Here is a 14,286-nt window from a genome sequence, read left to right on the forward strand (position 1 = left end):
TAAATAAATTAATATTAAGCACATTATACCATAATGGTTCATTGAATTCAGTATATTATTGTTATTTGAATTTAGCATTAGGTATATATTTGATATTATTCATCTTGCTCAACGTTGAGCTCTTGAGTAAAAATTCAGGGCATACAGAAAGTACCTACCTAACCTAAATTAAATACCCAATACGATTTGCCTAGCTTAATAACAAAATAATAAAATACGTACCTACCTATGTATTCTATGTACCTACCTATCGAATTTATTAATTTGAATTCCGGTTATATTATTGTAGATAAAAAAAAAAGCTTGGCAACAGCCTATGCAATCATTCATACCTGTATATGCTTTTTAATTTGTACATAAGAGGAGACTTAGGTAATAAAATGGATACAATGAAGATTTATGCAAATGCTTCGACAATATAATTGATTGTATAATTTAACTTATCGAAATTAAAATTTCAGAAACGGAAATGAATACGAAAATAGTTATTATGCAGGTGTTCCATTATTTTTATGTGGCCAGAAACTAGGTATAATGTAGAGGAGCCAGTTTTGATTCATAAAAATTTATTTTTAGTATTGAATTGACGAATATTTAGTAAAATAAAATTTTAATCGTTTTAAAAATTACCAGAGTGTATCTATTCCTTTTATTTTAAAAGAAAAGTTGTATAAATGATGTCAGGTTTGAAAGATACATTTTAATTCCGGGGGCATGTAGCATGTAGCATGCCATCCTTTTTTTCTTCGTATAGTCCACACTTGTGAGAGAGAGATAAGATCTGTATTCTGATAACAGGTTTTGATATGGCCAGTACTGTTTCAATGTTCATCGCTGCGAATGAATTTACTATTAGTAATTTGTATGATTTTCCTCAGATATTAAATATTGCGTCGTTTTATTGACTAAAAATACGGAGGATTCGCTAAATGTGTTATTCTTTTCCGTAGGAAGAGGTCGATCGTTTAGTTTTTTGTTTAAAGCGATAAACTCGCATCAACATATTTTATCGATTACTTTGAGTGCACCCAGTTGTATTTCGGCGAAGACCCATAAAATTATTTTGACATTCATGATCTAAATTAGTGTTCGCTCCAGGTGATATTTCGAAAGCCCGTATTGAAAAATAAAACATGGTAATTATGACATTCCCTACGCATTCGCGAATTAAATATGTTTTCAACGCAGTGAAATATAACATCTCAAACGAAATTTGAAGTTTAGTCCATCTGGGCCATGTAAATATGATTGTTGCTCGCGAGGAGCCTGGCTATTTTAAAATAGGAGCCGAGCGTGCAATATTCGCCTTTTAACGATTAATAATTACATTTCTTACGCATCCGTTAATAATTATAATGTGACGTTGATTTATAATTTATTTTTCAGGGCAATGAGACATCAATTCCCATGGAGTTATGCTCCAATTGTACGTATTCAATGCTTTTCTTTTACATTACATTACATTACAATTTAAGAAATAAATGTAATCTTTCAGATCTGCCGTCTCGATTTTAATTTTTTGCTATAAGTGGCCTCTCTTACAGAAAGAACCTTATAAGGTGATTAATTCTAAATTGGCACAACTTTACCTTCATACATAACTTGATAAAAACCTGTCTTGCCTGTACGGTGACGACAAAATTAATCGCTTGTTGTATTGTTTTTCATTTGATTTAATAAGTTTCGTGACTTACATATGCACAATGCTGCATCTGCTAAAAAGAATTATAATTTTGCATTTGATATTTGTGACTTTCGGTGAATAATAATTCAATGGTGATCCAGATAAATCGACGTAACCCACAAACCGTTTTCGTAATAATTTTGACGTTTGTCATAACTCCCTGAATTGCCCCTCAATTTTCTATTGGGTATAGTTTTATAGTTTTGCCATAATTTATTGATAATAGTATGCTCATTTATGCCAATTAAAGTAAACAAATAAAATTTATTAAAATTTTCGAACATGTTATTTAATTTTTAATTAAGTTAAAGTTAAGTTAATTAATCAATTAATTAATTAAAAATGAACAAAAATAGTGTTCTAAATTCAAATCAGTAGAAAGCTATTTAATATTTTGCTTGTTTTGTGACACTACGATAATCATTATTTCTTTTAACTTTTTATTGTTGTAAGAAGATAATAATTAGATATGCCATCATGAATGAATGCTGGTTATTTGATTGGTCAGTTTATTTATTGGAAATCAATTTGGTGATAATGATTAATAATTCATCGTTAAAGATGAATTAAAAATTTGACAGAGAGCTAATAAGCTTACATTTTCATTATAATAATTAGCTATTCGAAGATGTATTAATTTATTTACATAACGCACATCTGATAAAATAGAGTCACAAGTCAAAAAAACACAATTTTGAGTTAAGTACACTGAACTCCCCATTTACACGATATATACGTTCCACGCGATACCGTATTAAAAAAAAACGTGTGAAAAAAGTATACACTAAAATACTTGAAAAAATCAAAGATAACAAAAATTATTCACTATGTTTTAACACATTCTGGCCAAATTGGTCTCCAACATGCATTCAGAGTTGATGGCTTTGCACCGTGCTATTTCGAAATCGTGTAAAAAGGGAGTTCAGTGTATACAGCAATATTCACAAAAAAAAATCTCCATCTGCTAAAAAATAGTCATAATTTTAGCTTTAATATTTAACCACTAGATGGAATTGTGACGGTATTACATTGAGACTAATTTGAATGTGTTCATTCTCGAACAGTGTCATTTTTGACTTTACGACACGTCGGTGTGTGCACGTATTGTATTTCGTATCTCAAATATAGTCATAAAGCGGAAAGTGACTATATTGTCATAATTCGAATAGAATATTTTTTGTTGAAACATTCCCAAAACTTATATAAAAAAGTGTCACAATCACAACTCAAGTTTTTCAAAATTAAAATGAGTTTATTTACAATGTAACAGTACTTTTCACGATGAATCCAAATATATATATATATATATTATATAACATGGGCATTGCTCTAAAGAGTAATGCGGAAAACATACAAACACGTGATTTTGACCATTTTCAGATTAGTTTTTTGGCTCTATTGAAATATCCACTTTTTTTGAGTTATGACTCTATTTTATCGGAGTCGTGATATTAGTACTACTATGTCAAAGTCATCTAATTAGTAAATATCTCTTCTACTTTTTATGCATTTACTAGATATTTATCACAAAATAAAGACTGTTCCTGATGGCACGCTCTGATTTTTTATTAATCTATGGTTGGGTGAGTTTTTTAAAAATAAGGAGAAAGCGAAAATGATATTACTTATTACAATGTTGTGGGTTACGTTGATTGAAGAGGATCCTGTCATTATTTACCTGTGTTTCAATTTTTTGTCGATTCGTTATTAATCCAATCCCATCCAGTGTCAAATATCGACCCGGAAATATAATAAATTGAGAAATAATAAGTTTTTCTTTTGCCCCAACATCTGAAAAACAAATGTTATTGGTCTGTGTCATTTGTTTTTCAGCTAGACTGAATTGCATTGATTTGAAAGCGGAAAACTGTAAGTGGCAGTAACTGCTCACGTTAAAATATAATATAAATGAATGTTAGTTGTGTAATGGCTTACAGTTTAGAAAACACCATGTTTTTTTCAGCACCATATTGTTACTAACCCAATGTACCTATTGTTTTTTATATCAACAGAAAAAAGATACAATGTGAAAGCAAACTAAATATCGTCAAAACATGAATATTACTGTGAATCCCGTCGATAGATGGTGTTGAATACATTCACAATCGTCATCGACGCTATACGGAAAATAATTCACCTCCGTCTGCTGATAGCTACTTCCATCCCTTAAGGCTGGTTCGGACTGGTCGAGTGACAAGTGATTTAGCGATTTAGTAACTGAAAAGTGTCCGAACACAGTAAATTAGTAACTGACGTGTCAAAATGAACAGAGCACAACATAACAAAGCAAAAATGATCTATTTTTTTTATTCAACGGATAATTCACAAGATTTAAGAATACAACATTTAAAATTTTTATAATCAAAAATAAACAATTTAATAACTTCATATTATATTAGAAGAATTGGAGGAAGAAATTCTACAACAACTAATGAACTTGACTAAACATAACGTGTTCAGACTTGTCTTGTGGCTTGTTTAGTATTTAGTGAGAGGTGGTGGGGGTCGCTACTCGACCGAAAAAATAGAATAAATGGATCGACTCGATTAAATTTGACTGTTCATGCACGTTTAGTTAAATTACTCGCCACTCCTCTAAATTACACGACCAGTCCGAACCAGTCTTTAGACTCAGCGATGATGTGTATCTTTTTACACTACGCAGTCTAACCGTTAGAGTATAGATCTCCCGACCTTCCTTTTCCTTTCTGATCTATTAAAGAGGAGCTTCTTGTTTGTTTGGGTGTCTTCCATCCTTGAGACATGGCCTGCCCAACGCTATTATCCAATTTTGATTGACAGAATGTATTTCTTTATGACATTGTCACTACGGTAGATAGTTAATGAACATAACTACTGTTCTTCCATTTTGAATCAACATTTTTCCATTTGAAGAAGTCTGCTTCACCAAATGTAGTAATAGTAATGCATCCATACCAATAGAAGAATCAGAAGTTGACAGCTACGGTGTACCTTGTCTTTAATCAAAATTAACCGTATGCCGTCAGTTATTCAATGCGATCAAAATGATCACCATTTTTATTGTCCGTGATCTGTTGGCGTGGACCTGTCATAAGAGTCCATTTAATTGTTTATGATTATAATCATATACGTGGTTTTAAGCCGCGTTGACACGGTCCAAGTACGATCCAAGTAGACTTGGATAGGGATAATTAGTATGAAGATGTCTCATCCAAGTGACAGCTTCATACTATTTATTCCTATCCAAGTGACAGCTCCATACTATTTATTCCTATCCAAGTTAACTTGGATGAGTAGGACGCGGTCCAAGTAGCTTGGATAGGAATAATTAGTATGAATATGTCACATACGAGTGCACTTAGATAGGAATAAATAGTATGAAGCTGTCACTTGGATGAGACATCTTCATACTAATTATTCCTATCCAAGTCTACTTGGATCGTACTTGGACCGTGTCAACGCGGCTTTATACACATGAAATATTAAAGAATTCCAAATTACTGCTGTTTGTTTTTGAATTTGCCAAATGGGACACAATCTGTCACGTCAGTTTTGAATCCAGCTTTTAAAAAGCCGCTGTTTCGTAGATAATAAAAATCAATACATCTCTTAATTTTGGTCATAGATTAAGTTGGATGTCCTCAGTGTTTTGTCATGAATATATTCTTCCCTGTGTTGTCATCGGGGAGATTATTTACGATCATTTGAGAATTCACATTTAAGGGGTGTGGCAAATGTTACTAAGGAATTTGGGCTTCAGTTATGTATATGATACTATGAACCCGTAAAAGGCCACTGGAGCTGTATGGTAGTGTTAGTATTAACATCCAGCATGTCATCATGGGTTCGAATCCCGTCTGGGTCAAACGCATAGATAGTTTTTTTAATCAATCATTTTATTTAAAGAATGGTATGTTATGTTCTATTCTATTTCAGTAATGATTGTTAAGATTCTCTACATTGAGGGGTCTATACACTTCTTCGTTCTGTGCCATATAAGTTATCGGACATGTGTCATGATGTCAACTATTTTTTTCCAATCTGTCACTGTTCTAAACAGATTTTGAGTGTTGAACATATTCTCTGAAGTCTTTGAGATTTTTGAATTGGGATGTTCTTTGCTAGGGCATCACTTACCGGAGATCATTCTTTCGATGATATTGATATCTACTGGAACGCCGCATGATGCTGTCAAATTGAATTTAAAATGTAAAGACATAGGTAGTCGAAGTAATTGAATATCTCATAAAATATTCTTCATTTGTTATTGACTGCGTAACACTGTTAACACAGTTTATTTCAGTTTTTATTGTTCGGTATATTGATTATCGATCAATTAACAATCGGCATTATAACTTTCATCAATCTCCTGAAAGCTCCCTTATGGGAAAGTTTCCATTCCCATACAATTTCCCAGCGTTGTGTTTATGTGTCTTTCAACTCTGGGTAAACACTTCAGTTTAGGTGTCCAAATCCTATTCATACCACTCCGTTCTCAAGGAGTTTCATGGTTGTTGGGTGTCTTCTACCCTTCAGATATTGACTGCCGAGTGTAGCCATGCCATTGTTAGACAATGTAAGAATTATTGCACTATGTTCATATACAGATTAAAATTTCTGTATATAAAAGATTAATTATGTTTGACAAAATGCTACAAAATTTTTCGACTAAACGTTAACATGATAATTAATTTAAACAACAAAAAAATATAGATCCATGTTTCTTTGATTGACAAATCACCATTGCTGATATGGTAATGAAAATAATATTTTATTAAGAGTCGCATAGAGTCATAATCAACATATTCCAAAAATCGAGTTATGAGATAATCGCAAAAAACCACCAGAGTACTGTTTTTTGTAATTAGAAGAAAAGTATCGAACTCCCTTGAATATTAATGAGTAATTGAGTCGATTTACATTATTTTTTTTAAATATATATAATACTCTTAATGCTGCAAACACACAGGACACTATGAAAAATAGTGCTCCTTGATTGGTTAGAAAGGTCTTGATGACATCATTTATTCAAAAATGTGTATTATGACATCAACAGTCAACTTTTTCAACGATTTTTACATGGTTTAAAATGACTTTTGATAGCTAACTATTTTTCTTTATATAGATTGAAACCTTTAGAATCATTTGGTATATTTAATTAAAAAATTACAAAATTGCAAGTTGTGAGTTATGACTCTAGGCGACTCAATTATCTCATGCCGGCTTAGTGATAGAATGACTGTCTAAATTTTCTTGGTCGAGAGCATGGATTTCCGACCATGTCCGATCCTAATAGGATCATATGGACGTCCACAGAGTGGAGGTTTATATTGACAGATTTTGTTTTTACGAGAAATGGATGTCAGCCACTTGCTCAACCTATTAGGTCCATACTCTGACTCATACACAAATTGAAAAACAATATGTGTACTTGCCAGGCCCAGGATTCGAACCTGGGACCCATGACGCAATAGGCCAACCCTTAAGCCGCAAGGGGCATTGTGGGTGTATGGTTTTCACAGTCTAATAACAATTGCCTGTAGGATTTAGGAAGAAATCTCCTAACTAAACGATTGTAGAGCCAATTATTTCAGATCCGTTACAGATTCATTTGATCTTTAGATTTGAATATCTTTCCCACCGTGTACCGATTCCAAAGACGTTCTTAGTATCTTTCCGGAGATGTATAGAGTGCTTCGTCATGTTTTACGCTTGGTTTTCTTTCACATTCTGTCTGTCTTAATTTCAGCGCGTCGACACGTAATATTTTTTTAAACACCCAAGTTTGTCAATATCGGGCCGTTGAAAAAAACCATGGTTTGTTCTAAATCTACCAGCCTTAGATGCATCGAAACACTACATGTTCCACCTAACCCACATTCTGTGTGTTGTAAATATTATTAAATGTTCAAAGTAGAATGGTATTACACATTATTGTGAATAATTTGACAAGACCTTTTTTGTGTACATAGGTGTATAGGTGTGAAAATTTGTGTACTGAGTGAGTAATCATTATGTAGTAAGTATTGTCTTTAGAAGTTAGTTGGTATGCTTGACACGGACATGTAGTTTATGGTACATAATAAGTAAACATCACCTTTTATGTGTAATGTAAATTAGATCTCAAATACAGGGTGACTGGCACTTGAATGTTAAAAATCATACACGAATACCGAACTTTATGTAGGTATAAATGCGGATAACTGTTTGAAACGTAACCGACACCTGGCTAAAACACAACAATGTTTTGATTCCGGTTAGTCTTAAACTTCGATCAGTTTATATGAAAATAAGGAAAAGTAAGACCCGGGAACCGGGAGCTATTAGAATGGTGGTACCCGGCGGGCCACGAATTTCTATGAAAAATAAAACGTTAAAAACAACATTATTAATTAAAAATATATTAAAAGTATATTATAAAGATTTGTATATCAGTTAAGAATATCAATGTGATTTCAAGAGATGGCAGTATATTGTGTACAATATATTAATTTATTTAAAACAACCGACCGGGGCTAGTGTAGCGAGTGTAAAGTACAGCGTGTATACATTCTCATTTTCTATGGCCGGCCTTGCATGCACGGATTTGTAGAGTGGGTAAACGCGCTTGTGGCATATATCCCGTTAATAAATCTAGTCGTTGACCGGTTTAAACCTCCGATGTATCAATTTTGTTTTCATTTTGTTTTTGTACGTTTATATTAGACCACACAGTTTCTATATACCATCAAAATTAAACTAAATTATAATTAAAATATAAATCGATTTATTAATACCATATCGAATATATTGCATTTTTAAATGGATAGGATCACATCTTTTTTCAGTTCTGCAATTAATAATATGAGGAACTTTTCCTGCATCTATAACTATTTGCAGTTACAGTAAAAAAATTCCTGTTATGTGTCGTCGAAACTGTCACCTGTCATATAACTCAAAATATTCTGTAATATGTTTAATAAACAGGCAAAGAATGATTGATGTTTAGTTTTATTCTTTCAATTGGAAATTGGCCAATACGACTTTTGTAGTTAACTTGGCTCACACATATATACAGCCATATAGGTATCTATATACGTTTTAGTTTACAGTTATAATATTTGTCCCCCAAACAATACAATTTTGTGCACATTGGAGATTTTGTAGAAATTATGTCAAAAAGTAATGAAATATTAGACATCAATAATTTCCGTAGATAGATAGATGTTGGAATAAAAAGACAACGATTTAATCTTTAAACTTTAAATGTTTTATTATAGATAAGAAAATCATATCTCTCTATATTATATTGACGGTGTTTTGTAACAGGGGCGAATTAACCATAATGCTATTTTACAGGATTTTGAGGATTTTTAACTTTTGACGCTTATTTATTAATTACCTGTGGATGATTATAAATGTCTAACAAGTTTATAATAAAGCTTAGAAAGAATAGTGTCCTTGTAATAGGCATTATAATATAGTATTTTAAAAGGCCTAATATGTCACATTCGCTCTTACGATTATCATTTTAAGTACTTTCCTGTGGAGATACAAATTCGCCGTTTTTACACAACAAAACTAGTGAGGTACATATTGTTTTTTCATTAAAATCTCGATTTCGCGAAAATGGTTGATTCGCCCTTTTTACAAAACACTGACGAATTATGCATCATATTAAAAAGTACAGTTTTTTGTAAAGACACAGATTCTTGTATAATGTATTTAGTTTTTTTTAATTAAAAAATACATGTCAATGCCAGATATCATAGAAATGTAGAGGTCCAGAATGAAAAGTCCACCTATCAGTTGATCAAATTAATAAAAAAATACATACCTCTTTAATAGTTTCCTACTGTTTGTCGAAGTTTTTACATCTGACTGCCAGTCACCCTGTATATACATAAATAACCTGAATGGAATATTCTTACATACATCTACATATTACTTCACAGCCTCTAATGAATTTTTAAAATACAATGAAACAAAGATTATTTGAAGGACTAGCGATGACTCCTTGACATTGACAGATGATCAAAAAATAATAAACGTACTTACAAGTAAAAATCCATCAATTTACTTACTTATTTAAAAAATATTTTTTACTGTCGCTATTATGGCTAGAAAATAGTTTTAAAACAAATAGATAATATTGCTGTGGCAGTATAATTAGGATAATGACGATTTTTTACTATATTGTGCATTATCCACTGATGTAGAGGATTGTTAAATAACTGTTTTCTTGAATTTTATGACTCTTATAAGCCAGCGAGATTAGTCATCAATATTATGAGGTTTATGGGTCGATGATATTCAGCTACTTTATAAGCTGCTTGTTGGCGAATTTACAATCTGCTTGTAAATTCGCCCAGTGTCATCGAACAAGTTAACAAGCAGATTGTAAACAATCTACCGAGAAAAGTTGAAAGCCGGTCAACTTTACACGCTACACGCTGGCGTGTGGGCCTACTGCGTATGCGCAGTAGAGTAATAGAAGCGACCTCCCGGTAAAAAACGAACTACTCAATATGTCCTGTGAAAATAGTACTGAAAATGACGGTTTCAACCCGCTAGCTTGTTGGCTTCTGAACGAGTGGAAAGTTTTGTGTGTCATCATCACAATCGCACTAGCTGACTCGCCTGCTTTTAAATTCGCCAACAAGCAGCTTGTAAAGTAGCTCAATGTCATTGACACTTAACGTGTTTAAAGTGGCTATAGAGTCTTTTAAAGATGTAGGAGTATGAGATTAAGTCTGTAAAGAAAGGCCCAGAGTTTCCAGGCCAGAACAATATGAATCTTGTTTGGCGGGTCTCATGGTTAACAACCGATCCTCTTCAAAAATCTGTCATGGTATTATCTACGCCAGTGGCGAAGGGTGGAGGTAGGCTGTTAAGATCCGATATAAATAGCGTACACTAAACTTTGACAGTCATACGTATTTGTTTTTATTAAACTAAGACAACAATTTGCAGATAGTGTTGGTTAGTTTTTAATAATCAATTAAATTATGCTTATCCCAAACCACAAGAGTTTAGGTTTGCTATGGGCGATCCGATAAAAATCATTCACACTTTTGCAGTCATATTTATTTGTTTTCGTTGAATTAAGAATACATAGAGTTACAGATGGTGTTGGTTAGTTTTTTTTAAATTCATTTAGCCCTGCCTAACCAAACCATAAGATATATCATCTATAAAATATCTAAAACTATGATTTAATGGCATAATTTTAGATATTTTATAGATAAACGAATTTTTTTATCTATTATGTTTTGGTTTAGGCAGGGTTTAATGAATTTAAGAAAACTAACCAACACCATCTCATGTAAGTTTAATTTAATGAAAACAAATAAGTACGATTAAAAAATGGGTAAACTTTTTTTGTTGTATCGCCCATAGTATACCTAAACTATTACGGTTTGCTCTAGGAAGAGTTTAATTGAATTTTAAAAACTAACCAACACTATCTGGATATTGTAGTCTTAGTTCAATGAAAATAAATATGTATGACTGACAAAGTTTCATATGTACTATTTACGTTGGATCTTAACAGCCTACCTCCACCCTTCGCCAGTAATCTCCACTCTTGATATATCTGACTTTTTTTAGTTTAATTGAAGATAGATGTATTAATATTACTACTGTATGATTCAGAAGTATTAATGACGTTACTGCTCGGGGCTAAATACTGAACATGGATGAATTAAAAACAAATTAAGTTTTTTAACATTGGCAATAATATGGCAGTGTTATTTTTAAAGATTATATCATCAATTTATACATTGCTATTAGATAATGCAAACAGGTTTTTTTTAAAAACGAAATAATAAAAGTCCAATGTCAAATTATAAAATTCAAGTTTATTTGTATACAAGTCTTGCATGTTAATTAATTTATCCAGCATTCACAACTGGTATTATATTACATTAATGCCTAGAGTGGAGTAGAGGTTAGGACGCCCGCCTATCGTTTAGTGGGCCGCGGGTTCGAATCCCGCGACAGGAATTTCATATTGTCACCTGAATACTACAACCGGATAACTGTGATTAAATTTGGTCATTGTTGGGAAAGTAAAATTTAAACTTTACTTGATTAACATAAATCTAGACTAAAATAATTATTGTTTAAAAATAAAAATAATGGAAAATTATGCTTGTCTAATTGGGAACAATAATTAAATAATTTTAAACTGTATGAAAAAATATTGTGGATATATTATTTTATTTATTTAATGCATTTATTGTTTTAAAGTTATATAATATTTTCAAACACAAAATTAATACAGTTCCCATTAACTTCTGACTTACCTAATTTTATCATTTTGTGGTGAAGGAAATGTAGAATCATATTGAATAGTTACCTCAAAAACAGTGAAAATCAAGTTATCTAGTTGTAGTATTGAGGTGACGATATGTTATTGTTTTTTTAATCGATATGTGTGCTTTTAGAGTTGAGTGAATGGTTAGCAATCAATTCTCATTAATTAATCTGTTAAGATATCTTCTAAAATGCATTCATCGATCTTTGACAGTTCCAAAAACAAATGAGCTATGAATTAAAATTTTTAGTACATAATAATAAATAAATATTATGTATCTTATAAATTATAGATTGCTTGAAACTGGCTGTCCCCGTATTTACACTTCCTTCTTCTTTCCTCGACGTTTCGGGCTCATTACAAAGGCCATTCTCAAGAGATAAAGTAGTAAAGTGTACTGTTGGGTGTATGAATGTGAAGTCAGTTAAACTGAATACTTTCCGACATGCTTGCAGCGCCTACTACACCTATTAGTGTACTTGACTACATTATTTCTTGAGAATGGTCTGTGCAATGAGGCCGAAACGTCAAGGAAAGAAGTAGACAGATACACGGTGACAGTTCAAACACCAAATACCTTATATATACGATTATTCATTCATCTGAGAGAGATTTGAATTAAACACCATTACGCCGATTGCGTATGTATTTAAAAAATCACAACTTGAAAGCTAATTATCTAGCATAATAGTTAGAATTATTACAAAAAAATGTGTGTCAAGGACACGCACGGTAGAAATTAAACTTCATTACTATTAGAGCTAGGATGGCAAACAAGAGCGTCAATGTATCTGGCGCACATACAAATATCAAGGAGGGAACTGAACCTGAGAAAATATAGGTTTATATTAAATATTTTACATAGGCGCCAGTGAGACTCACTGCATTCGAATCGAATAGAATACCTCCTCGCATATCATTCAGCCCTGATACTGTTCGTTTTTTGAATCAAGCATGATGGATTTCATAGTCTAGTGGGCTGTCTTATCTCATTATATTCTGGAATTTAATGTTAAAATTTTAAATTTACATCTTTACAGATCTATAGACAGTTTATATTTGTTATTATAGTACATTTTTAATGATTATTTTGAAACATTGTTTAATCTCATGCTTAATGTAAAATTTCAGATTAAATACAAATGAAAACCAGAGAGCTAATAACAGTTATTCATAAGCCATAAAATCAAATCAAATATCCACCAGTTATGTTTACAAAACAATAATCCATGAATAACTTCTATAGTTTATGGTTTAGAAATTCCAACCATTTCATTGGTGCGTTTCTGATTGGAACGAAACTATTCTAAATGTTTTCACCTATTCTTATATGCAATTCTGTTACTTGCAGTTGTATCAGGCTCTGTGGCTCCGGGCTTAATATTGATTGGCTCTCAGAGGTCAAAATATATTTACATAATCTAATATGTAAATTCCTCAAGCCTGGGAGTTTTACCACTATTATTGGGTTTCACGGCCTGTTGTGGTGTTTAATAAAGAAACAAATAAAAAATTATGTAGAGAATAAAAATGTGGATAATTTGAAATGCTTATTGTTTATATCGAATCGAAATTTCATTTTATGAATATGTATGCGATCGGCGATATTCAAAACTCTCAAAGGAACAGTGGCGAAGGGTGGAGGTAGGCTGTAAAGATTCGACATAAATAGTACACACTTAACTGTGCCAGTCAAACGTGTTTGTTTTCATTGAACTAAGGCTATGATGTATAGATAGAGTTTGTTACTTTTAAAAATTCAATTAAATCCTACCTAATCCAAGCCACAGTAAATAATAATCAAAAAATATTTATTTATTTATGAACTCTAAAACTTTGCTATTAAACCATAAATAATTTTAGATATTTTATGGATCGAAGAATAATTTTTATCGATTATGGTATGTTATAGGCAGGGCATAATGAATTTTAAAAATCTAACAAACACTGTAATATGTATTCTTAATTCAACAAAAACAAGTAAGTATGATTGAAAAAGTTTGCACTATTTTTGTCGGATTGCCCATTGCATACCTAAACTATTATGGTTTAGTTTGGGAAAGGTTTAATTGAATTTTAAAAACTAACCAGCACAAACTGCAAATTGTATTCTTAGCTCAATGAAACCATATAAGTATGAATGACAATGTTAAGTATGCACTATTTATGTCGGATCTTAACAGCCTACCTCCGCCCTTCGCCACTGCAACGGAACAGGGATTAATATTTTTGATTATACAATTTTTTATTACTTAATTTAGAGGTTTTTGAGCAGTTGTAATTTATAGATCATCTTTTAGGTAGTGTCTATTGATTTTTGAAA

The 14,286-nt window shown here is 31.9% G+C and overlaps 1 protein-coding gene across 2 annotated transcripts in view; it reads left to right on the forward strand.

The window, feature by feature from the left end:
* Positions 1–795: 795 nt before the first annotated feature.
* LOC147070781 (calcineurin subunit B type 2) overlaps positions 796–14,286 on the forward strand; it is a 41,750-nt gene continuing 28,259 nt past the window's right edge. Inside the window, exons 1-3 of one of the 2 annotated variants that reach the window (XM_085948796.1) lie at positions 796–1,136; positions 1,387–1,426; positions 3,518–3,553. In XM_085948796.1, the coding sequence (XP_085804922.1) occupies positions 1,134–1,136; positions 1,387–1,426; positions 3,518–3,553 (79 nt within the window). In that variant the 5' untranslated portion in view covers positions 796–1,133. The remainder of the gene's footprint in view (positions 1,137–1,386; positions 1,427–3,517; positions 3,554–14,286) is intronic. The other variant, XM_085948797.1, reaches the window with a different exon arrangement.

This window comes from Rhyacophila brunnea, unplaced genomic scaffold (assembly GCF_057557595.1).
Source record: "Rhyacophila brunnea isolate RB1 unplaced genomic scaffold, BYU_Rbru_1.0 scaffold_21, whole genome shotgun sequence".
In the NCBI taxonomy this organism is placed as follows: domain Eukaryota; kingdom Metazoa; phylum Arthropoda; class Insecta; order Trichoptera; family Rhyacophilidae; genus Rhyacophila; species Rhyacophila brunnea.